The 24,543-nt window shown below is 39.8% G+C and overlaps 3 protein-coding genes across 4 annotated transcripts; 1 reads left to right on the top strand and 2 right to left on the bottom strand.

The window, feature by feature from the left end:
* Nucleotides 1-4,456: 4,456 nt before the first annotated feature.
* LOC127779660 (serine/threonine-protein kinase/endoribonuclease IRE1) lies at nucleotides 4,457-9,217 on the bottom strand. Of its 2 annotated transcripts, XM_052306512.1 has the most exons (7): nucleotides 8,784-9,217; nucleotides 8,000-8,195; nucleotides 6,582-7,915; nucleotides 6,127-6,299; nucleotides 5,735-5,981; nucleotides 5,345-5,639; nucleotides 4,457-4,822 (listed from the first exon to the last, which is right to left on the bottom strand). In XM_052306512.1, the coding sequence occupies exons 1-7, from the start codon at nucleotides 9,071-9,073 to the stop codon at nucleotides 4,676-4,678; spliced, it is 2,682 nt and encodes an 893-aa protein (XP_052162472.1). In that variant the 5' UTR covers nucleotides 9,074-9,217; the 3' UTR covers nucleotides 4,457-4,675. The 2 variants fall into 2 exon arrangements, with proteins under 2 accessions (XP_052162472.1, XP_052162473.1); XM_052306513.1 differs by lacking the exon at nucleotides 8,784-9,217 and having other exon boundaries at nucleotides 8,005-8,147.
* Nucleotides 9,218-12,549: 3,332 nt separating this feature from the next.
* On the top strand, nucleotides 12,550-16,945 carry LOC127779775 (uncharacterized). Its single transcript, XM_052306675.1, has 6 exons — nucleotides 12,550-12,823; nucleotides 13,898-13,990; nucleotides 15,173-15,308; nucleotides 15,515-15,785; nucleotides 15,936-15,990; nucleotides 16,476-16,945. The coding sequence occupies exons 1-6, from the start codon at nucleotides 12,689-12,691 to the stop codon at nucleotides 16,548-16,550; spliced, it is 765 nt and encodes a 254-aa protein (XP_052162635.1). The 5' UTR covers nucleotides 12,550-12,688; the 3' UTR covers nucleotides 16,551-16,945.
* A 130-nt stretch (nucleotides 16,946-17,075) lies between these two features.
* LOC127779774 (probable plastid-lipid-associated protein 12, chloroplastic) lies at nucleotides 17,076-22,748 on the bottom strand. Its single transcript, XM_052306674.1, has 11 exons — nucleotides 22,332-22,748; nucleotides 22,199-22,252; nucleotides 21,522-21,596; nucleotides 21,270-21,389; nucleotides 19,492-19,683; nucleotides 19,177-19,260; nucleotides 18,998-19,087; nucleotides 18,369-18,422; nucleotides 18,169-18,248; nucleotides 17,624-17,734; nucleotides 17,076-17,550 (listed from the first exon to the last, which is right to left on the bottom strand). The coding sequence occupies exons 1-11, from the start codon at nucleotides 22,599-22,601 to the stop codon at nucleotides 17,472-17,474; spliced, it is 1,209 nt and encodes a 402-aa protein (XP_052162634.1). The 5' UTR covers nucleotides 22,602-22,748; the 3' UTR covers nucleotides 17,076-17,471.
* Between the last annotated feature and the right edge of the window lie 1,795 nt (nucleotides 22,749-24,543).

The following is a 24,543-nucleotide window of genomic DNA, read 5'->3' as shown; positions in this document are numbered from 1 at the left end:
CTGAATTATTTGGCTGTGTAAAGCCCACTAGTCATTACTACTAATTGTCCAAGCTGAATTATTTTGTTGTTGGCTCTACTCTGCTACTGTAATTTCCACCTTGAATTTTTTTGATAACTCTAATATGTGTTATATATGAAGTACTCTACAGTTATAAATATTCGATATTTGGATAAGATTTAGTTAAACTTTTAAAATTCTGATTATCATTAGTAGTTTCGAAACCAAACATAGCTGTACAACCATAGCAACTAGTATAGCAAGTATTTTGTATGGGTTATGCCACTATAATTTTTACGGTTTTGAAATATATCATTACTATTCAGCTATTTGAACTTATACCATTATAATTTCACACTTATTTGTTACTAGCAAAAATGTTCGTGCATTGCAACGGGTAAAAAAATTCTAATGATAATATATGTTTTTCATGCATAATCATGTCAATGATAATGTTTCTATTTTAATAAGCGGCTTGTTTTTTATAAACAGTGTATTTTTTTTTCTTGCACGATTTTCTCAAACCATTTTTCAGAAATGGCGCATTTCTTTCTAAAAGTTTTTTCCTAGCATGTTTTTTTCTTTTTTTTACTGATGAAGAAAACTATATTTTTCTCCTTTTTTTGCTTTTCTTTTCTCGTGTGTTTTTTTGCCTGTTTTCTTGCATGTTGTTTTTGCTTGTTTTTTTCGAATGCTTTTTTTCTTTTTTCCAATACAAGAGAATATATGACGAAATAAAGCCATATAGTAGTTGGCAAAAAATCAATGATCCTATCCGATTCAAGCATCCATTAATTTAGCTTTTTTCTGACAATTTTTTTAAAGCGATTTGTTTTTAGTAGACGGTGTTTTTCTTCTTGTGCGGTTTTTTAAAACCATTTTTTTAGAAATGACGCGTTATTTCAGACAGGTTTTTCCTTGCATGTTTTTATAAAAATATTTTACCGACGATAGAAATAATTTTTCTCGCGCGTTCTTTTTTTATTATTAAAGATGGAAAACCTTTTTAGCGTGTTTTTTTGGTGTTTTTTTCTGACTTTTGCCTCACGCATTTTTTTTGAACCGTTTTATTTTCTCGTACATTTTCTCTTTTAAAATAGTTAGATTAGATTAGAGATAGAGAAGAGATATATACTGGTTAGAAATCGGATTTTGTTTCACCACTTTTTTAGGGAATCGGACGAACTCTTTTAGATATTTTTTTAGAATTTTTTTGGCCTTTATAGGAATCAGACTTTTTTTCCGTTTATAAAGGAATCGGATCTAGCATTTTTTTTCACCACTTTTTTTTTTGCCTTTTATATAAATCAGATTTTTTTCCGTTCGAATCTACAGTTTTTTTCACCACTTAGGGGAAAAAGACTTTTGTTGTTGTTGTTGTTTTTCTTTATTTTCTTTTTTGTGCGGCTTTTCTTTTTCTTTTAACGCACCTTTCTGCCTTTGTTCTCTCTCTTTTATTATTTTTTTAACAAAAACGACCTCAAGTACCTTATTGCAAGATTATAGGGACTTAAATGTAAATATAAAAATTACAGGGACTTAAATGCAAAAGTACAAACCAAAAATAAAATTCATATAAAAATGGAACGCTCTCGACACATATGTTCCGTTTTTGCAAAAAGATCTTCAATCCAACACATCAGTTTTTTTCACCAATGTAGAGTTTGGAATCGGACATATTTTTTTCACCCTCCTTTTGCCGCGTTGACAGAGTTGGATTCGTTTTTCTTTTCACTTATTTTCGCCCTTTTTTTTTTTGGATCGGACCGATTCGGTTTTTTTTTCTTTTTTCGGTTTTTTTTCACCCGTTTTTTTGGATCGGACATTTTTTAACGCCTGGTTTTTATTGACGTTGGTTTTTCTTTTCTTTTTCCGGTTTTTTCGCCCGGTTTTTTGATCGGATAGATTCGTTTTTTTCCGCCCGGTTTTTTTGACGGACAATGGAAGCACTCTTATTTTTTAAGTAGTAGAGATATGCCACTAGCTACCCCTTCAAAATATTTGCAAAAATTTTAGGACCAAACTATCCCTTATCTTCTTCCTCGTTCTCTTCTCTCTCTCCCATGTTCTATCTTCTCTCTCCTTCGTCCCTTCTTCTCTCGAAGCAGCAGGTGCTCTCGTACTTGTGCAAGGCGGCTGCGAGTCGCACAAGGCATGACCGCCAGCGATATTTGCTCACATGCACGCATGCTTGATCTTCGTCGGGCCAAAGGTGGAGTGGGTGGTCCTTGTTTCCTTTTTCTTTAGTACAAATTCTAGAGAAACAAAAACGAGAAAAAAATAAACAGGAAGTTGTTGATGATGGCTCGATGTCGTTGCTGGACCTTCCTTTGGGTGCGAGAGTACATGAGTGGCCTTGCTTAGGTTCAAGCGAAAATGGGTGAGTAGATGAGGAGGAGAAAGATAAGCTGCCAGTATCAGATCCAAATCCAAAAAGAAAGAAAGGAGAGGAAGAAGATGGACAGTAGAAAAAGAAAAGGGTAATTTGGTCTAAAATGTTTATTGGATGCATCAGATGGGTATGTAGTGGCATATTTCAAATAGCTAAAAAATTATAATGGTATGGTTCTAAATATGTGAATAGTAATGGCATATTTCCAAACCAAATAATTTATAATGGTATGGATCTATTTAACCCATTATTATATGGATCTGACTCGTTACAAGGCATAAACATAACATTCTCTGTAAAAACGGAGTCGTACTTCTTTCCTCCCATAACGTATAGGCAGGGGTAGATCTAACTTTGAATTTGGAGGGTTTGCTCTGATTCTCTCCAGTCTTCTTCCTCCCCTTTCTTTTCTTATTCTCTATGGTGATCTAGCGGGATAGAGAGACTTGGGATCGAGATCCTCTGACTTTAAGTCACTTAAGACTGTGTTTGTTTGGCATGGTTGGGAACCAAACTCCTCCGCACGGAAAACGGAGCAATCCATTAGCACGTGATTAATTAAGTATTAGCTCTTTTTTTTTTCAAAAATGGAACAATATAATTTTTTTAAACAACTTTCGTATAGAAACTTTTTGCAAAAAAACGCACCAAAATAGTAGTTTGAAAAGCGTAGAAGGGAGTTGGGAACCAGGGGAAACGAACTGAGCTTAAGATATGGACTTTCTTTGCTATGGATCCATGTACATGTCAGTGACTTTAAAGTTACTTGACTTAAAATAGAGGACCTCAGTCTGAAGACTTAGCCCCAGCTCAAATAGAAACGATTAGTTAAAGAAAAAATATTAATGGAGAAAAATAGAAAGAAAAAATATTGATGGAGAAAAATAGAAAAAAAAAGAAACGGTTAGTTCAGAAAGATCATGTGCTTTTAGGATATATGACAAATTTACGACTAACCCACTCCCAATAGTGTTGGCCGTGCAATGCATGGCATATTTAGTTATTTACTGGTCCAAATAAAAAGAGAGTTAAACGCTCATACACAACCAGTGCAACAAAACGAGAAAAAAAAAAGATTGCAACACTTAAAAAAACGGATATGCTAAGAAATCGTTGACAGTTTTTTTCACCAAAACTTTTCAAGTTGTAGACTATCGGATGCATTGAGATTTGTGCAAAAAAGGGTGAAAAAAAATATTTCACGTCACACGCACAAGGCAGGTACAAAACCCATGAACATCTTCGGCGCAAGCATGCTATACTAGCCTACTACCTAGATGTAATTTTTAGTTGTGCATACTAGTTGCATGCACATAATTTGCAATGTAATTATAATGTTATTACATTCTAAGCATACTATACTTATATTTTGAAAGTTTTTTTTTTCAAAACCTGTCAAATTTTTATATAGCTACTAGAAAAATGATATCTATTATTTAAATTATTTTTATTAAGTTTAATATGATAACTTCCTTCCCAGCTTAATACAAGTATCCCTCCGGTTGATATAGGTACTAAAATCCAGTCCATTAATTTCATAATTTATTTATTATATCTAAAAGGTTGGAGATATTGAGCTCGTTTGTTTGAGCCACTTTTCAATCAATCGTGGTTGTGGCTTGCTACAGTAAAGTACAAAGCGAAAGCCAATACAAAATGGGTTAATTAGATCATACCATTACAAATTATTCGGTTTGGAAATATACTTTTACTATTCACATATTTCCAAACCGTATAATTTAAGATTGGTTAGGGGGGATAAATCAAAATTAAAATAATGATACTATTATGGTTACCCGCACATGATGGAACATACGGAAGGAGAACGAGAAAACAAAAAGATATGACACCAGTTGTTCTAATTACACCAGTTCTAGAGATGTTGCATGCTGACAATCTGACATAGACCAACTCATGATTTTTAACAAGCCGAACTCACCTGTCTAAACGAATCTAACAACGGAATCAAATCTTGCAAACGTACTCCGTACATGAATAGGATGAATTCATCTTCTGGAACAACTCAAGGGGACTAACAGCACACAATCACAAGACGAAACAAAATTGAAAAAAAAAAAACCTTGATAATGCAGTCCATATAGTCAGGTAAAAGATTTGATTTACTAGTAAGTAATACACAATTCTGTGGAATACAATGTACAGGCTGAACTTTCTTTACCCTATGATATATGGTACAAATCACATGTACATACATTTTTGCTAGAAGAGTGTTAGTGTACACACTAGGCAGGGCAGGGCCTTCACCCCTCCTGCAGGTTACAGCTACGCCGAGCTTCCAAGGAAATATTTGCTGAAAGCTTCTTCGTCCTTGCAATGCTCGGACATGACCTCGTAGACTTTAATTAGCAGCTTTGGGAATCGGCTTGAGAAATACTGAACAAATCCCTCCGGCAGCGACCCAAGTAGCTCCTGGAATTTTATTAACATGAATATGTTAGCGTCTGGGATGATGATTGCATGGTCACAATCTGTAAGTAGTATCTCAAACTTGATAATATTCTTCAGAAAACTGAAAATGTATAAAATAGTATCTCAAACTTTTAATATTCTCCAGAAAACCGAAAAGGCAGAGATATATCCTAACTCCTAGGAGGAGGTCAGCAGTAGTGCCCACCCTTGTGAGGAAGATAAGACTGTAGAATCAAAATCATCACAAACTAGCACACTACATAGTTTAGTTGAACCTTACATAAAAGAAGTAAACTAAGAAACTATCTAAGATAATACAGAAGCAACTAATATAACATTCATGACTGCAACTAACTACTTTTCCTATATACTACATTCATGCACAGCAACTAATATGAACATCCATTGAACACACAACAGCATTCATGCATACTACAGCACCACCTCTTGTTTGACCCATAGTTTAGCTGTATGCAGGAAAACTAAAACAAAGCAAACAAAACAAGAAATGCAGCAACAGACCTTGAGATCATCTGAAAATTCTCTGTAATGTCCTGATTTGTTTCTGATCAATCTTAGAAGGTCACGAGTGGACTCAAAACTATATTTTCTATAACGTCCCATGTCTGCAAGCAGGGCAGCATCTAATTTCTCTCCCCAATTTTTACCAAATGCTTCAACATTTATGCCTTCCAAAGCATCTATGAGATCAGTTTCACTGGTTTTCTCAATTCTGTCACTGGTATCTCGTAGAAATGAAAGGCACAACTCAGGGCTCCAAAAGAAAGGATGATGCATCACATACACGGCCGTTGGTCTGTTAACATTAATAAAAAAATGCATTCAGAAAATCAGGAAGCCTTTTTAAATGTTCAGGGCATTAACGATGTCAAAATACCAAATTATTCTTACCTCTTCTCTGGATCTGGATCTAACAGTTGAGAAATAAGATGCACTGCTTCTGGTATGTGATCCACTATGAAGAGATCAAATTGATTGTTTATGATTTTCATGTCCCGTTCATAGTACTCACCAAACGGATGCTTGCCTTTAGTAATGCAATAGAATATAAGGCAGCCCAAACTAAATAAATCTATGGCTCGAGTCTGACGACCATGACGAAGCTGTTCAGGTGCTTGCCAACCAGAGCTTCCAAATCCTGCAGTAAGTTGACAGGGATGAAATGGCTAGTTAGAGAGAGAGAGAGAGAGCATTGCAATGACTAAAAAATGCACTTAAGAAAGTTGACCTTTACAGAAAGTAATTTCTCATATTGCATATTCGCAAGCAACTTTGAACCTTACCAGTGCCATGATGACTAACAGAAGTCATATCCTCCTGCAAACGCTTACTGATACCCATATCTGAAAGTTTTGCTCTGAGAGGTCCTTCCTTGCTTATCAAAACATTCTGAGGCTTCAAATCACGATGTATAATTCCCAAACTATGCAAATGCACAATACCAGCAACAACATCTCTGCACATGAAAATTCACAAGGGCAACATCAGTGGTGGTCTGGTGGACACGCTAGCAACAATACCAAGAATAGGCAGGCAAATAATATCAGCCATTAAGGAACTTTGTAATAGCAAATGGTGGATGTTGGTTGTTGGCAAAGTGTTCTTAGCAAAAGGGCATCAAGTTAAGCTATGCATAAGCGTGACCTTAGTCAATTAATCTCAAAGTAAACAACACATGCATATACTGATAGACATGGTGTGCAACATGAAAGGGCACCAGTGACCAGTTGTCACATACCTCATCAGCTTTAGAAGTTGTGCCGAAGGAAGTCCATCCTGCCTCCAAAGTTCAATGTCTGTTCCCTTAGTATTTGAAAATGGTGGTACCGAGTGCAGTTGGATTAGATCAGCCAAGCTGCAGCGACACCTCTCAAGGGAGATATAAACAAAATCATTGTCCTGCTCAAAACCATACATTCGAACAATATTAGGATCCTGATCAGATGCAATCAGATTCTCAATCTCTTTCGAGGCTATATCATTGTGAGAGCGCAGCAGACGTTTCACAGCAACTTCCCGACCACCATAGGAGCCTTCAAAGACAACTGTACCATTGCTCCCTTTACCAATTTCTTTACTGTAAACACAAAGCTTACCAATCTGACGCCCATTGAGGCCATTAGGGAGTTCCACATTTGTTGAATCATGTGCTTTATTACTTTGTGCCTCAGTTGATCCACCAGTTCCATTCCCCTCTTTATCAGATGCTGAAAAGATCTGAGTGCTATTGATAAGTCCATCTTTCTTCCGCACCTTCCTTCTTTTTGATGTTCCCTCTGATTTGCCTCTTGGGTCCATCAATTTCTCATCACGCATAAATGGCTTCAAAAATCGAATCACAAATTGCCTGCAATATTTGCTTGCATCGGCCAATTTCACTAGACAAGCCATGATCAACAACATGAGAAACGTGGGGAATAGCCATCTGTAAGAAAATTTAGTGACACTGTTGGTCAATTCAGTGTCAGCAGGCACAAAATGACCTAGGGCAATGTCAGCAGTCTGGTTTTGAGCACTATCCAAGGCCACATTAGACTCGCCAGCAGGTTGTGGTAACTTCTTTGGAGGTAGAAGTGGTTCCAGAGCATCCACAGCAGAAACTTCGTTCACAGGTCTCAAGACAATTGCATTATCTGAACTTGAATCAGGTAAATAAAGTTTAATTGGTGGACCCTCAGTCCTAATGCATGGAATATTTCCTCGCAGACAGGACGATTGGGCAAGCATGTCTTGGTGGCCATACCTCGCATAGTAATTTGCAGTGAAGGAAGTTCTTGTCCAGTTGAACAAATGTTCCCCAAGATCCGATGCACTGATAGAATAATCAGTTCTCACAACCACTATGATATTAGCACTTGTACCACTTCTAGCAGCATCTAACTTGGATGGAATTTCCTCAACCAGGGGGCCACCTACCTCGTTCAAGGCCACTGGCAAGCTATGCTTGTAAATGATCTCACCGCTATCAGCATTGACCACAAAAGTAGTTGAAACCTTTGATCCAATCGTAACAAAAGAATCCCGTATATATGGAGTCTCAGCAATAAACTCCTCCAGTTTCCAGGGAAGTCTCTACAGGAATAAGCCAGTGATAGGTGAGAAACAAAGCAAAACTAGACAGGATGTTGAGAACTAACGCAATTGTGCAAAGCATACCACACCACTGCCATTATGAACTTCTATAAGGTCCGATGTTTCTGACCCATCAAGGTATATGACATAGTTCAAATCAGGTTTCGAAGTAGTGATATGCTTTGAAAGAGGGGGTCCGGTGGAGAACTGCCACCGAGGCAATTTTGATAGAAGGTCCACTAGTTGAATTGTACCATTGTCGTAAAACTGGAGTTGGGAGCTGTTCACAATAAAAACAAGCAAATAAGTTGCAATTTCAAATGGCGGGACAAAATGGAAAGTACACACAAGAAATGAACCAAACAGCTCAATTTGAATCATAAGTAGCACCTCTTATACTAGGAATAGTAAGTGCAAAAGCTGCTCATTTCCATAAATTAATTCGTAACTAATACTAAAATTGAAGTGCAATGCAATCAAGCAAAGTCATGTCATTACTAATGCTAGTGAGAACTACCAAAGCAGCAAGAAGATGCTGTTCCAACCATGGATCATGCATGACCTAAGCAGCTAGAGAGCTCTCTTTTCCCCGCATTTCCCCACTCCATTGCAGCACGAAAGCAAGAAAGTGACAAAGGAACCTAGCAAGCCTCCCTAACTACAAGAAACCCTCTTTAACACTTGGCGGGATGGGAATCCATTTCGCTCCTCCAAAAGCCAAGGATAAGAACAGGAGGCAAAGCCCCCCCCCCCCCCACCCTGTCCCGCTGCACAAGCCAATCGATCCACCTCCTATAGACTCCATAGCCTCCTCCTGAACAGCATCGCAACTGGAAGAAGACGGAGGGAGGGGGACCAAGAAGCTCACCCGAAGTCGGCGGCCGGCTGGACCACCGCTCTCGCCGGCTGGGACGTGCTCCGCGGCGGCGTGAACAGGCCGTGGCGCCCCGGCCACGGCGCGGCGATGATCTCCGTCGAGGCCCCCTCATCCCCGCCGCCGGGGAGCGCGAGAGTCGGGGACGGCGAAGGGAGCTCGAAGAGGTCTGACAACCCCTGGGCGGCGGCGGCGGAGTCGGCGGCGTCGTCGAAGCGGACCCCGCGGAAGGCGACGCCGGCGAGGAGCACGAGCTGGAGGAGGACGCGGCGGAGCGACCTCATCGGGGCGGCATGTGGATGGATCTCCCTAGGGTTTCGAGCGTAGGGGAGAGGGGAGGGGATGGGGGTTTGGATGGAGTCGGGATCCGGAAGGGGTTGGTTGCTTCGCGGGGAAGGAGGCTTCTGGAAGCGATCTGATTGGGGGAAAGGGAAGGAAGACGAGGGGAAGGGGGATCGATGCGGCGGCGGGGGGGAAGAAGACTAGTGAAGCCGGATTCGCTGCTTTGCTTTGCTACGCGCCCACGCGTGCGTGCGTGACAGCCAAAGTACAGAGAATGCCAAAACGTTTTTTTTTTTTTAGAGGTTGAAAACGGTACATCCGAAAATTTTCGGATACTTCTGAAAAATCTCGGGGGTATAAAATCTTCTTTCAATCCGTGGGTTTTTTTCTCTCTCTTTTCACTCCTTTTCCTACAGGTTCCTCCTGCGACTCCGCTCCTCTCCGGCGACCAACTCCTCTCTGGTGGCTCCCCGGCGCTCCTCTTCACTCCATCCTCGTGGGAGCAAGTTTGGGGCACTTCTTGGAGGCTAGATTGTCGTTCTTCACCGAGCTCTTCACGTGTTCTTCGTGTTCTTGAGGTATCCATCTCAAAATCAAATCCCCTCGAATTAAATCTTGTGATTTCCTTCGGTGGAGTTGTTCCTCTAGTGCCATAAGACTTGTAGATTCAATTTCACAACTTTTTGTTGGAGGATTTGTGCGGGATCTGAGTTGTAGTGTTCGGCTAGGCATTTTCGGAAACTTCCGAAAATTTTCGGAATTATTTTCGGAAGTTCCGAAAATTTGTGTCTGAACCCTCCAACCTTGGTTTCGCATGATTCTTGTCTCAAATTGCTTGTATTTCATCTCATTAGCCTCCTTATTCTTATTGTCATTCTTTTTCTTGACTTAGGATGCCTGCACGCAAGTCCCTCACTCACAAGTCCGAACGCGCTCGGGATCGGTCTCCCACTCCTTCTCCATCCTCCGCGGAGGACTCGGACCATGCTTGGTCCAGGAAAGGGGAAGAGGAGACCGGCCCTCAGGTAGCACGTGTTCCTCGGGGTTCCACTCAGCCTCCTCCCACTCGTGAGCGTCCCTCTCCTATGGCTCGTCGTGAGCCGTCTCCCTTATTCCGCATTCTGCGAAGTCTCTTTGACCTTTGCGCCGCGGAGGCCAAAAAGAACCGCAGAATGCGGAATGGGATCAAGAAGACGGCTCGGCGCATCAAGAACATACAGGCGCAACTCAATGAGCATTTTCACGTGGATGTCCCTCCCTCCCCACCGGGCTTTGAGGCCGAGCCCGATGAGCCTAAGGAGGAAGAGATCGAGGATCCTTTTGCTGGGATACCTCTGGACTACGATTTCTTTGGTTTTGGCCATGGCTATGGCTATCCTCCTCCAGAGGATCCTCCTCAGGCGCCCTTCGCTTGAGTCTTTGTCTCGTCATCCTTCCTTTTTGGTGCTTCGATGCCAAAGGGAGAGAATACCTATCTATCTTATTTAGCTTTAGCTATCTTAGTCGAACATGGTTGGCTTTTTTTATGAGACTATGTGTGGATTTTAAGTTATTGCCATATTATAAGACTTTATTGTTTAATTATGGATGTGTGAGATGTAATGACAATTATGTGTTATATTCATATGGTGCAAATGTTCTTATTTCCTTCTTATATTGTGCATGTGATGAATGAGTCATGAAATGAGATGTATGTGCTATGAAATGATTTGTATCTCTTGAGCTTAAATGTGGATGCAAAGATTTAGGGGGAGCTCTCCACTTTCTTTAATGCACACTTCTAGGGAGAGCTTTCACTAAACCTTTGCACCAAAATCATCTATTATATTCACTCTCTTGTAATCTAATTGTATTGCCATAAAGCACAAAAAAGGGTGAGATTGAAAGTGCATATAGGCACCAAATGATTTTGATGATTGATTACAATTCGATTAGGGAGGACTAACTTTTCTATTCAAGTAAATGTGAAGGTTGATATGTCCTCGACGTGTTGTAATGTGATGCATACCCCGTTGAATGCGATGTCAGGACGTAATACGACAATGATCAAATGGTATATTGCATATTTTACCTTGCATTGTGTTATAGGAAAGCCATACTATTAGGGGGATGATGCATAGACATATAAGGAGTGATGCGTGTGCTCAAAATCTATTTTTCTTGGAAGCATTTCTTTGTTTGGTGTGTTCTGTAAATTTTCGGATGTTCCGAAAAGCATTTTTGGAAATTCCAAAAATACACAGAACAAATTTCAACCTTCAGGAAATTTTCGGAAGTTCCCGAAAATGTCTGCGAGCCAAATATGCTCCTGGAAATTTTCGGAAGTTTCTGAAAATATTTTTCGGAAGTTCCAAAAATCTATATAAGGTATTTTGGGTTCTGGATATTTTCAGAAATATCTGAAAGTACTTTTCGGAAGTTCCGAAAAATTGCATTGACTTTGTTTTTCTCAGATTTGGAATTTTTGAAAGTTCCGAAAATGATTTTCGAAAGTTCTGAAAATCACTTTTATTGCGCTCTAACGGACAGAATTTGTGCTGTGGCTATAAATAGCCTCACCTCTCCCCTTGAGAGGGCTATTATTCCTATTGCAAACTTGTGTGCCCTTGCGTTACTTCTCTCTCTGAGTCATTTGAGCCTTGTGAGTACTGTGTCTGCTAACTAGCCGCGGCCGCGGCCGCTGGCCGCAGCTAGATGAAATGAACATGACATAATAGGATAGGCCTTTATCGTCCCTTTTTAAAGATATGGCGCTACAAAGGTCTATCCTTTTACAAAATTAAGTTTATATACTCTCTCCGTTCAAATTAATCACACATATGTATGTGGAACTTTCAATAGAATTTTAATAAGACCAAGAATATACCGTTGGTTTCCATCTCTTCGAGCGTGTGTTAGGGGCATATCTGTGGGTGCGTGAATGTGATGTTACGCCTGTAATGGTGTGTGCGTGTATATACTTTGTGGAATAAAACAAATTATCTCTTAAATAAATATTTAAAGTAAATTTCACTTTGGATCACCTTTTATTACTAGTGTTTTACTTTGGATCAACCCTTTAACCATTGTTTTTATTTTGAATCGAATAATCTCACCTTTGTTCCACTTTGGACTACCTGACTCTTTTATCAAGCATATAAACAATTTCAAGTAGATCGGCTCCTACTCATCGATGAACTCCCACAGCTATACTTAAACAATTGACTTAACATATGATGAGTTGATGCATATGGATAAAATAGTTAAATGTGGTATAAAGTACCACAAAGTTAAATTTACCCGGTTCAAAAGTAAAAAAAAAACATTCATTAAAGGGTACTCCAAACTAATATTTACCTTTTAATTTATTATAATAGAGTAGATAATCCTTGGTAATAATTTGCTCAGTGATGCAAATCAAACTGGGCCTTACCCTGCCGTAGGACTCGTTTGGGCTGGGGGCCCAGTTACCAGCGACCATTCCAAGCAAGCATGTTCGTCCTCTCACGGAGCGCCACCACCACAACACCTCGCGAGGTCCCCCGCCATCGCCGGCGGCCTTTTGCCCCATGAGGAGGTAAACGCCGCTCGCCGCCACCGCCGCCGCCGCCGCCGACGCCGTCCGCTGGCCCGCCGCGATGATCACCCACGTCAAATCGGCTCTCCTCTCCGGCCACCGCGGCCCGCACCACCTCGCCGCCTCCGCCGCCGCCGCCGCGTCGTTCCACTCCACCCCTCCCCTCCAGCGGAAGCGCAAGACGCAGTGGCACCACGTAATCCGCCTTCTTTCCTCCCTCCCCTCTCTCTGTTGTGTTTGTTAGCGGATCCTCGTCTCCGTTGAGGAAAAAAAGATTGCTCCCTTTTTTGTTTTGATCTGCCGGAAGGTGTGGGTTGGGTTGGTCGGTAAGGTGTTCGATGAAACGCCTGTGTGTATTGGGGGGGTGGGGGAAGCCTTGCGAATTCAGTCGTTTTATTTCTCGTGCGCTCGTGATGAATTTTTGCGCGAGGAGATCTGTGAGCTCGCGCTGTGTAGCTCCTGCGTTTCATCTGCTGGGATGGGTTTTGGATGTGGAACTGATTGGCGTTTGAATTTGATTCTCGTTATAACTGACATGCAGGGGATAATGCATGCGAAAATTGAGGAATTTATTGTCAGTGCTCGTGTGTGTTCCCATGGGTAAATTGTTAGGCTGTTTTGTGTATTGCTCAGTGTTCTTAGAAAAATGGTCTACAAGGTTGCATAGATTGAAGGAACGGTTGTCCTGACCTAGTACCACCCCTAAGGTACCGCATGAGCGCTATAAAGTGGAATGCCTGAAACAAAACATCGCACTACCTTTTAGAACATTGATATTGCGATCTGCACTTTGTACATTTTGTAATATGATACTCCCTCCGTTTCAGGTTATAAGACTTTCTAGCATTGCCCATATTCATATAGATGCTAATGAATCTAGGCACACATATATGTCTAGATTCATTAACATATATATGAATGCGGACAATGCTAGAAAGTCTTATAATATGAGCAAGTCTTATAATATGAAACGAAGGTAGTAATTTGCTGACTTTGTTAGCTAATTGTACTTGATTGCAGAGGCTCGAGCGTGGTTAATTTTCTGTTGTGCTTATTAAAATGATTAGTTTTCCTTGATGCTATTTTTAGTTTGCTTGTTTCAGTTTGTCTGGTCATCACGTAATCATGCTTTAAGTTTTACTATCCTCTATCCCTTTGTTATGTTTGATGTTTAAAGTAGCAACAATTGACAAGGGATTATTGTTTTTTGTTGCAAAGTAGTTCATGTGATGAATAGAGCTAACATTTTTTTTCTTTTGCTCCCCCACAGAGGTTCAGTTATTATGAGAAGCGCAGGAGAAATAGAGAATCAAAAAGGACCATGCTACGGAATATGTCTGAATATGCTGAGTACCTCTTCCAGGTCAATATAATTAAAATTTTGACACATCTTTTAGCTTTGAATTTTCTTTTCGGTGTAACTGAAGTAAATAGATGAGGACTTTTAGCCATCACAAATCCTCTAAATCTACTGGTCTTGTGGTTACTAAATTTGGATCAACACATTATTACTATCCTTTGTTATCAGAAGTCCTATACCATTATTACCATTATCTGATTTTTTAATTCCATCTTACGTAATACAGAAACAAAGCTAAAGTCTAAAGAAATGGTTCTGGAAAGCATAAGAACAATATAAGTGCCATGTGAAACCCTGCAATATTGTTTGGATGTTATGAAGAAGATTACAGTGGATAAGGTTTTTATGTTAACACTCTACAGTTTAGACTAAGCTTTATGTGGCACGCAGGATTTTTTTTCTCTCGAAAATGCAGGAGAGCTGCATTTCATTTCATTAAGGGGAAGAAAAAACAAAAACAAAGATATTTACAAAGTAGGAGGACCCGAGCCCTCCTACCGAGACCCACACACCCAAGACCACCCGGAGAGCTTAGCTGCCCAGGTTTGCCGTCCCACTAAGGAGCTTTTGAAGGGAAAAAGCTCCTGCAATACACCAAAGATTACCCTAATTTTCTATCACTTGCAAGACTGTCGCAACTCTAGGATTGGTGCCATTAAAAACACAGTCGTGGCACGCAGGATTGAAAAAAAAAATCAGATAATGGTATAGAACTTCTGTTTTTCTTCCCTTGGCATTTTGGAAGGAATTAAGGATTATAAGAACTGAATTGGTTACTTGTATTTTTCTGTGGTTCTGTCACCATAAGTCGCACCATTTCAGCTTTGGAAAAGTCTACCTTACAACATTTAACTATTGCAAAGTCTGAACTACAAAAGCATTTTATTACATTAAACTGTTATAAAACCATCATTTCTCATCCATAGCCGCTAGTTGTTTTTGCCACATTAACAGACAACACATATTTTCAGCTGTCATGGCAGCCCATTTAGTACAAGTCTCCACTACCTTTGGTCTTTTGTTTTGCTGTAAAATAGACCTTTTTCTTCAGCCTTTAATGCAATTTTCCTTTTCACTTTGTTCTTACTGTAATGTTGGTTACAGTTTTTTAATCCAATTGATTCCCATAATTAAATGCTGATGTAGAATGCTCTTGACCACAAATTTATTTATATCAATTTTCAGAGTTGGCGGGATGAAGATGACAAAAATGATGAATCAAGTGGACCTTCTTGGTTCAGGGGACACCGTTGGGTCAGGAATCCAAAGAATAATGGTTTCCGCCCACATGATTTTTATTTTGGAAACTTCAGAAGCAGGGGTACATTACTTCATTCATTTTCTCTATCTTATTAGCAAATTATTGTCCTGTTTAGCACTTCTATTTTCAGAATTCACATATTTTTAATGTAGTCTGCTTATGTTATAAATATTTCAGTTACAAGAAATATTTTAGCTGGATATGACACATGCATAATGCATAAGGTGAACCTTATAGAATTTTGTTGTTTCTTGTTTCGAGAACAGGTGGATTTGAGTTTTGCACAAGTGATGAAGATGAACCGGAAACGGTGTTTCGCAATGCTTTCCGTGGGCAACAGACATTTTATTGGTCTTTTGATTCTGATGATTTTTGTCGGAGAAATCACAGACGTTCTCATTCAGAAAGTTCCAGACGTTGGAGTTATGAGACAGATGATGAGGATGAAACACCCGCACAGACGGAGGTATCTTTGGCACGGCAGGCACTTGGATTGAGTACTTCTGGTCCACTGAAACTCGAAGATGTTAAAAGCGCGTAAGATCTTTCAAGCTTTCAACATTTTCCAAGATTTATGTGTTTTTTTGTGATATTAGACCATGAAGCCATGAACCTTAGTAGATTTCACTTATTTTCCTTTTCAAGATTATTTTATCCTTTATTTATTTTTGTTTGTTTTCATACTAGATACCGGACATGTGCACTTAGATGGCACCCAGATCGTCACAATGGCTCAACGAAGGTGAACTTGTCACATCTGACTTTATTCTATTTTTCTCTTTGCATGTTTTTTGTATGCCAGGCTGTTCGGTGAATAATACACTTGTTTAGATAGTCTTGCCACAAGTATCTCGAGTTCACACAAGATAATTGGATATGATTATATAAATTGCTGGAATGGAAATTGCGGACCAAAATCCCCTATATCTTCAGTATTTCATTTGCATCTCCAACCTTCATATGAAGGATTGGTTATTAGCTCACACAGAGACAAGTTTACCAGTTTCCACCATCTTCCTTTCTTTTTTTTTTCTTTCTCTGAACGTACCTGTATCTGATTCAATAGAAGGCATGGTATGAAATTATTGTTTGAACGAACAGATGCAGTTCTTGGCAATGGAATATTGTCTTTTTTGATGTTTTGAGCTTATATCTTAAAACTACCAGAATCACTTATACTGTTACACCTATTTGTTTATGTAACTCATGATTTTCTTAAATGGACAGGCTACTGCAGAGGAGAAATTCAAGCACTGCAGTGCAGCATACCAAACATTATGTGATAGTTTGGCCTCTGCATAAACAATTGTGATAAAATCCTTGCTACTGTGGTCTCGTTCATCCACAGATTAACTTTATACTGGCAAATTCCCTGGACGTTTTGTCACCCGCCGATCAACATCAGCCTCCAAACTCAACTTGCTACCAAGAACTGCTTTGTTCTTGAACAAAACGATAGAACCAAAAGTTGATCAATAATGGAGGAAACTGTACCATGTAACATTTTTTACACAGGGTCATTGTTGTATTTTTAGAGCTAGGAAGAAACTATTTGTACCACCCAAGATTTTTTTTTTTATGGCTGGGTTATGGTACCCCAATTCAGTTAGTTTATTTGGAATATTAATATTAGTTGAGTACACTACAATCATTGTTGCTGATGCAGAAGTAATCAAGCTTTTTTGGTCAATCTGGAATCTGCGATTTTCTTGTCACGCATCCACCTGTATATTTGTATACTGTGGACGTTTTCTTATGCCTGAATGCACTCCTGTGTACACATGAACTTAATTTGCTTGTAGGTTCTGAACAATCTCTTGTTACGATATAAGCATTCTTAACAGTTTCCTCATGGTTTTTGTTGACTGATTAATGAGCACAGGCAGCTGCTACCCTTATCAAATTCTTAATTAAATCAGTTGATATTTATATAAAGAACTGAGTGAACGTCCAAGCCAATTGCAAGCAAAGGTTTCCAAAATCAGAAATGCAGAACCTTATTCTTATAATATGTATTATCATGGTCATCACCAAAACATGTGTAATGTCGTATCATTGGAGAAAAGGATTGAGCATCTGCAAACCTCATGCGAATCTATAATTACAGGAATCTTACTATTGTACTGGTAGCGGTCAACTACAACGTGTACATCTGATCATTGAATCCAAAGATTCTCAGTGATGAAGTCAAGCGATTTCTTCATAGATCCCTACATTTTAGTTTTATGTTCTATTTGCAATGCGTACATGGACAAGCTTGTGTTGGTTAATATTGGATATCCTTATCTTATTGTCAATATACCTGCATGAAATTTCACAAATATCAGACAAGCATCAATTCTGTTTCAGTTGTTGGAATGTGAACCCAAACTTACAATATTTCCGTGGCAAATTCTCCTCGAGCATCCAAGGGAAACTGCAACCCACCAGCTTGAATAGCTCCTTTATTTATGGACAAGTTAAAGTTATTGCCATCCTCCATTTTACTGCAAGTTTAATAAAGAAAATACTTAGCTCGCAAGCTCGGTATTGAACAAAACACCACATGAACAGTCAATTTGGTAGTTGTAGTAGTATTGTAATAAAGATAACAATCAAGATCCAATAGGAAATTTCAAGGAAGTTAAATTTAGATTAGAAATTGAGGATTTACCCTCTTGAGCCAATGACATGTGGGGTCATTTAAGGTCACATGTGGGTCAGGAGGGTGAATCCTCAAGTTCAATCCAAGGAGAGGGTATATGATCAAAATTTACAATTTCAAGAGTGTAATGTGGATTTTTATATGTAGATAAGTAGGTGGTAACAAACTGTGTTCTAATATATATGGTCTTGTTTCCTCAAAAAAAAAAAAAGGTCTTCAAAGCTGTAAACTCTCCCAAACAGGAAGTACAGCATTCATACAGCTCTTCGAGCTTACCATATGTTGCCACTTGCATTGAGGCTGACACCTGGAAAGGGTCTTACCAAATTCTTCAATTGCCCATCTTCTTTTATGATCTGATTGAAAAGCCCATATCATTTGTAAGCCATATCGTGTGCAAGTAAAAAACCAGAGTGACATTTCATCTTTTTGCTCAGTCTTCAGACAAATCCTTCAGAGGTGGTTCTGAAACTAACCTGGACACCCTTCAGACCAGCAGATGCAACAAATGACCAGCTTTCATCTTCGGTCTGCGCATACAAATTTGGTTATAGGTCCCGTTCGTTTCTGCTATAGGAATTGGATGAAAAATTTCATCTTCGTGGCACGCTGTGGTATTCTATTTTAGTAACGCTTGAAGGTGTATGCAGGAATAACCATTTCTCATTACATTTGCAGCAGCTGTCAAGTCCTTTCACAAACCAGAAAAGGATCTGTTTTGTTTGATGCTGCCAAGAGTCCTAATTTCCTTTCCATAGAGAAATACTTCTCCCAGTCAGATTTTATATAAAACAGTTGATAGTAAACCTAATATAAATAATACTAAACAAAATATAGAACTGTGAGATGCCTGCCTGAACGATTAAAGCCCAGGTGGTTGGCATCAGAACTTGTGCAAGATAAATTACAGGGAAAGAAGAACAAATATACATAAAACATGGTTAGTTGCGCAGGTCTGATCTAGTACTGCCATGTGGTTGATTCGCACGTCAAATATTTCACAATATAACCAACCATTGCTCAAAAACAATATTGCCAAATGATGCATAGACATTAGAAATATGAAATATTGCTTGGCGTTGTTTATGAAAATGTAAATGCTAACCTTTGAGGACCATAATAGCTGCCATTCTCCCGCTAGAGTGTTCAGATCAGCTTCAATTCCTTGTCTGCTTGAAGTGAGATCATCTATAGCCTTTTTAGCAAGCAAATATGTTGTAAATACCACTTTGTCAAATACTCAAAGTACTGCCACAATGGACAATTCAAGCTATAATAACATACCTCTTTTACTCCTGTTCCTGCAGATATAGCTGACAACAGCAATTGCCGTTGGTCTGCACTTTTCTGGAGAACAAATGTGGTTCCCTGCACTACAGATTGTTTTGAAAAGCTAATGAAGTACAAACAGGTTTGGGAAAAAGCAAAGATTTCTACAAACTATAAAGATATTACAATTTTCTGTACTGTAGATTCATAAAAAAAGAGAAAATCAATTATACAATTCAAAATTTTAAATGCGTTGCTGCATGGTTTCAGTTGTGAAAACCTTACTGCAAGTTAGGCAGTAAAATAACATCAAGACTATGTAGCATGTACCTTGTTTCCCCTTGAAATACGTATATTCCCAGTTTGAGACAAGTACGTAGTGTCAAGCCAACCCTTTGCCTCATCTCCAAGAAGCTTGAATGGCACTGGGTATGGAACCTTAAATGGCAAAAACTTGAAGTTGAATGCTGCTCGGTCAAAACGAAAAAGAATGCGCTTTCCGTCTTCAATAGTTGCTTCTGCCTGGTATATTTTAAATAAATCTCATCATAAAGTCATGTAGAACATTGTAAAAGCACTATAAATTTAGCAACTAGCAGTAATCGAAGTTAGTTGACTAGTAGAAGTATTTATCCCCCTTCATACAGAATAAGCACACTGTTCTGTCAACTCTCTTTAGGAGTGTAAGAGACTGCTCTTACCAACTTATTCCATGTTTACTATGGAATGGATTAATTAAACAATGAAGTCTCCCAAAAGATAAAAATGCCAATGATGTTTCTGATTTCGGCTTTACCAAGTAGTCGGAGCAATGTACAATATATTGTTCTTCAATATAATGCCCAGCCCTCCAGAACTATCAGTCTTAAGGTCGTCAGGATTTTTGTTCCCGACAAGATAACTACTATTTATTAGATGATAAATTAAATGGCTTGAGAAGAAATGGAGCTGGAGGAGGGCACACTATAAAATGGGGAAGCAATAGGCAATTAGAGGATCACTAGAGAAATAGAGAGTGTGCTATAGATATCTAGTTGGAAGAACTTGTTACTGATGATGACCCACTCTATTTATCTAAGTGTATCCCTAACAAGAGGAATGCAACAGTATGTTTTTTTTTATTTTTTTTAGAGAAGGGTAATATTTTACCTAGCCTCTACATCCATCCGGATATATGCAGCCATTTAAATTGGGAACTTAGCCCCGCAAACAACTCAATCTGAAATTCACTCCTATGGATATTTGAACCCAGGATCTTGGGGTGCTACTTAGGTCACTGCAACCATTAGGCTACATGCCCTTTCGCAAATGTAGGCAGATTCCTATAGGATGCAACAGTATGTTGGGCATCCTGTAGTGTGATGGTCTTCTCCCAGAGGTGCATGGTGACACTTCAATGGTTACACGCAGCGGCTGAGACAGAACACTGGTGACAGAGACAACTCATTGGCAGGTATCAAGGAAAGGGTGAACAGGGATCAGTGTGACCTGTCGAACTTCCCAGTAAAGATGGCTGAGGTGGAGGTGCTTCGGGACAGGGTAGCAATGTGCGGTCAGTGCTGGCGAAGAAGACCAGTGAGATAGCAGTGCTCTTGCGAGAATCTGAAATTGGGTGAGGTTTTTCTTGTCCATGGAGGTGATGCAACGGAGGATCTTCATGGAAGTTAGATGAAGTTGCCTGGTCAGGGAGGATCTCAGGGTACCAACCAAAACAATCCTCAGGCAGATTGAAGGTAGCAAACAAACAAGCCCCAAGTAATGCAACTAAGACTCTACCTGCAAACATATCCACACTTGAACAACCAACGAGACAACCAGAGGCACTGCACGAGTCATGCTAAATGTAGACTAAGAGGACTTTATTATTGAATTGGACTCTGTTCATGCACGGTTCATGCCAATAGCTTTGTTCCAGACCAGTCATGGCACAATCTGATGAGTTGCTGGCGCTGTGTGCTGGCTAGGTTAATCCATGGGCACAACATTAACAAACAGGAGTGGTCAACAGAATTTCTGTTTGCTAATCATGTGTCTCTTTTTGTCATACTATTGATTCAATCATTCCTAGTAGTGTATCTCTTGCAAGTTTACTGTAGGCTAATCAATACCTCTACTTTCAGTTCACCAATTGATTCTGAAAACTTCACTACATTAATCACCCTGGGATCATCTGTTCTAAGGTATACTTCCTGAAAGATCTTGAAAGAGTCAACTCCAACAAATGTTCTCTGCAGGCAATGTGAATGAAGAATAAAATCAGTCATTTATCTATATGTGGTCGGCCTGAAAATCCAAAAAATAATAGAGATAAATGGGAGACTGAACATTATTTTCAGTGGGGCATGCTGCTGGTATTTTACCTGAATGGGGGATGCCGACCCTGGTCTTGTAGTAAATATGAGCTGCCAACTACCTTCAATTAGACTTGAGTTGGTCTGCATATGAACCATGAAAGATAAGACGACAGCCTTTGTTGCATAGAAACTTTCCAGCTACGTCAAATACATGTATGATAATGGGAGCACTAGCTATGTTCAATTTTGTAGATAAGCCAATCATATCAAACTTTGATAAGAACATACTTTCCCATAGTAAGTAAAAGTAACACCCTAACATCATCACATTTATGGAGTTTCTGACCGTAAGTCCAAGATGCCATCTAGCTCGTTCAGCAGAAAGTACTTTCTACTATGCTCTATGAATCACTTCAATGGCAACTGGCAAGCTTCACTTGTAACATATTTATCATATAATCTTACGATTCAAACTCCAGAAGTTCTCTGTTTAGCTTCAACTTATTTCAGCAAGAAACTCAAGCTTACCTTGCACTGATCAAGGTGCAAAACAGCTTGTTTCTCAATTAAATTCAGATCGTTAACTATTGAGATGCATGCACCTCACCTAAAATCTTCGCCTTATAAAATCGTTAATTCAATATTAACTACTGCTATATTCTCTAGCCACCCAACAATTACCTAGTTAAATACTAGTATAATTCAGACAATACAAATGAAAAGAAAAGGCACCGTGCACCCACCGGATCGGGCAAACCTCCCAGTGCTTCCAGAGCCTGAACAGCGCTCTCCACCTCCTGCGCACACGTAACAACTCGAAATGTCAGCAACACCGCACAAGCATTTCAACAAGCACCTAGTGCGCTCCATGCTTGCCTCGAGCTGGCGCGGCGCGACGCCTCGCCCGCGGCCCTGGACCCCGGCGAGAGCATCGAGGAGCTCCGTTTCGGCGCCCGTGTACGCCTCCTCCGCGGCCGCCACCGCGAGCGGCGGCGGCGCCCGCCGCCGAGGCTGGCGGCCCCGCGCGCACGAGGCCCCACGAAGGCGAGGCGCAGCGCCAGCGGAGGGCCGCCGCGACGGCACGCGAGAAGCCCCCAGGTGCAGGAGGCCTCCGGCTGCTGCTGCTGCTGCGGCGGCGGCGGCCATGACGGTGGCCGGCGGCGAGCGAAGAGGTGAGAGAGAGAATGGATGAGCGGTGCCGATTCGTGGACCAATAGGTGAGTGCCACGTGGATGGAGGATAGTTTGGCGACCGTTATCCCCTCTAGCCTCTGTCTGGTCTCTCGCCAACGCGCCTGTTAATTTGCACTTCTGTGGCTGATCCTTGGCTTGGTTGGTTTTCTTTGTTTCTTTCTTTTCTTTTGTGAGGACAATGAGATTTGGAAATTTCAGATATTTGGAAATATTTTGAAAATCTATGCTGACTAAGTGCAAAAGTTTACCCAGCAAAGCTATAAGAAAAAAAAATATGTGTCTTCTTATAGACTAAATCGTAGGAGTTTTGACTAGGACATGTTAGAGTTGTTAGTTGATACATACATCAGTTTTAATTCGACTATGTGCCTAGTCAATATAGACATCATAGTTGGGAAACTTCATTTTATCTAAAAAATAACCCATTTACCTTTTTAAGAGACCTCATTCCTTATAGAGGGGACGGTCACTTGCTATGTTGGAGAATCATGTAAAGTTTAGAAGTTATGCATAAGTATATTGGGTATTGATCACTCTAAAGTTGTCTGAATCTTGAACATATGACTGGTACACTGCAACAAGGACCCATGTGATAGTGAGTGGTGGTCCACCACCACCATTGGAGTCTTTTAGAGTGGTAGATCATATTTTCTGTACCATTAAACAATGTATTTTCTGATAAAATATATAAAGTTTCTTTACAAATAATTTATTTCTAAATTTATCATAATTAATACTCGATTAATCACATGCTAATTATTTATTAAGTATCACATGCCAGTAAAAGTTTTCGTCTATCTGCCCAATAAAATTATGGGTCCTTAATATCAAGATGACTAAATGATACCTCGTGCGTTGTTGTGGAAATTGTAAGAACTAAGAAGCAATCATGATAAAAGTTCTATTTGTGACATTTTGGGGGTAAAAGAGCTTTTATAAATTATTTCTTCGGTCATATTCAATGATGAGAAATCACAAATTAAATAAAAAATTGATTGTAGCCAACCATGCAAGATGTAATGGTTAAAACCTATAGAGAAGGAAATAAAGAGATATGGAATATAATGCACACAATATTGAAGTTGTAACCAATATATTTATTAAATGACTGTCAACCAGAAAAAGAGAGAGAACCTTATATATATCTCAATATAACAATACCTTTGGCTTTATGTGCTTCACACGCATGGTGCAACATACCTAAGCAAACATCCGTAGATCGAAAACTTTTCACATTATTTGCATATCGTTTCTCTCTTTGACATCTCAACCAGAAGTGCTTGGACAGAACCATGGCTAACAGCAAAACACTACTCAATCATTATTAGGTTCCAAATTGAATAAAGTCATCCATAATAGAATGGAGGCACAACATAACTATGTCGGAGTCAAGTCTTTATGCCTTGAAATAGCATAATTGAACGCTTAATCCTGATCACCTTTGCAGCGGAGGAACATCACAAGGGATTTAAACTATTCCCTATGAAAATGCAATAAATTCTCATGCATTTCAAAGGAGACCATAATATATCATGACTCTCAAGGTTTTTTAGAAATATGAATATAGCGTCGTGTAAACGTCTTTTGATCTAGTTGTTGGAAATCAGTTCTTTAGATTCCTGATTAAACTTTATACAAAGTACCTCACCGGCCTGGTCATGAGTCTAGACCATAACTTGCAATCCATCATGAACTGCATGATGGCTTGATAGGTGGCTCAACATTAGGCATTCCACGGATCTGCGCCGAGAAAGAAACAAACATCCACGTGTCTCTCCATTGGCGCGTCGCTCCAGGGCTCGCCATAGCGCGCGCGCTCAAACCCTCCCGCAACCGAGCTGTCTCCTGAACGGATGAGCGGCGCTCCAGAGCTAGCCACGAGTTGTGCGCTACCC

The sequence above is a fragment of the Oryza glaberrima genome, chromosome 7 (genome assembly GCF_000147395.1).
Source record: "Oryza glaberrima chromosome 7, OglaRS2, whole genome shotgun sequence".
Classification (NCBI taxonomy): domain Eukaryota; kingdom Viridiplantae; phylum Streptophyta; class Magnoliopsida; order Poales; family Poaceae; genus Oryza; species Oryza glaberrima.
This window is presented reverse-complemented; position numbering and strand designations above follow the sequence as displayed.

Coding starts and splice junctions, on each gene's coding strand:
- LOC127779660 (XM_052306512.1), bottom strand. CDS start 9,073: ATGAGGTCGCTCCGCCGCGTCCTCCTCCAGCTCGTGCTCCTCGCCGGC. Junction 7,916..7,999: donor TTCATAATGGCAGTGGTGTG/GTATGCTTTGCA, acceptor TTATTCCTGTAG/AGACTTCCCTGGAAACTGGA. Junction 5,982..6,126: donor TGTTAGTCATCATGGCACTG/GTAAGGTTCAAA, acceptor AACTTACTGCAG/GATTTGGAAGCTCTGGTTGG.
- LOC127779775 (XM_052306675.1), top strand. CDS start 12,689: ATGATCACCCACGTCAAATCGGCTCTCCTCTCCGGCCACCGCGGCCCG. Junction 15,309..15,514: donor TGGAAACTTCAGAAGCAGGG/GTACATTACTTC, acceptor TTTCGAGAACAG/GTGGATTTGAGTTTTGCACA. Junction 15,991..16,475: donor GTCACAATGGCTCAACGAAG/GTGAACTTGTCA, acceptor TTAAATGGACAG/GCTACTGCAGAGGAGAAATT.
- LOC127779774 (XM_052306674.1), bottom strand. CDS start 22,601: ATGGCCGCCGCCGCCGCAGCAGCAGCAGCAGCCGGAGGCCTCCTGCAC. Junction 22,253..22,331: donor TCGCGCCGCGCCAGCTCGAG/GCAAGCATGGAG, acceptor ACGTGTGCGCAG/GAGGTGGAGAGCGCTGTTCA. Junction 17,735..18,168: donor AATGCAAGTGGCAACATATG/GTAAGCTCGAAG, acceptor TTAAACTTGCAG/TAAAATGGAGGATGGCAATA.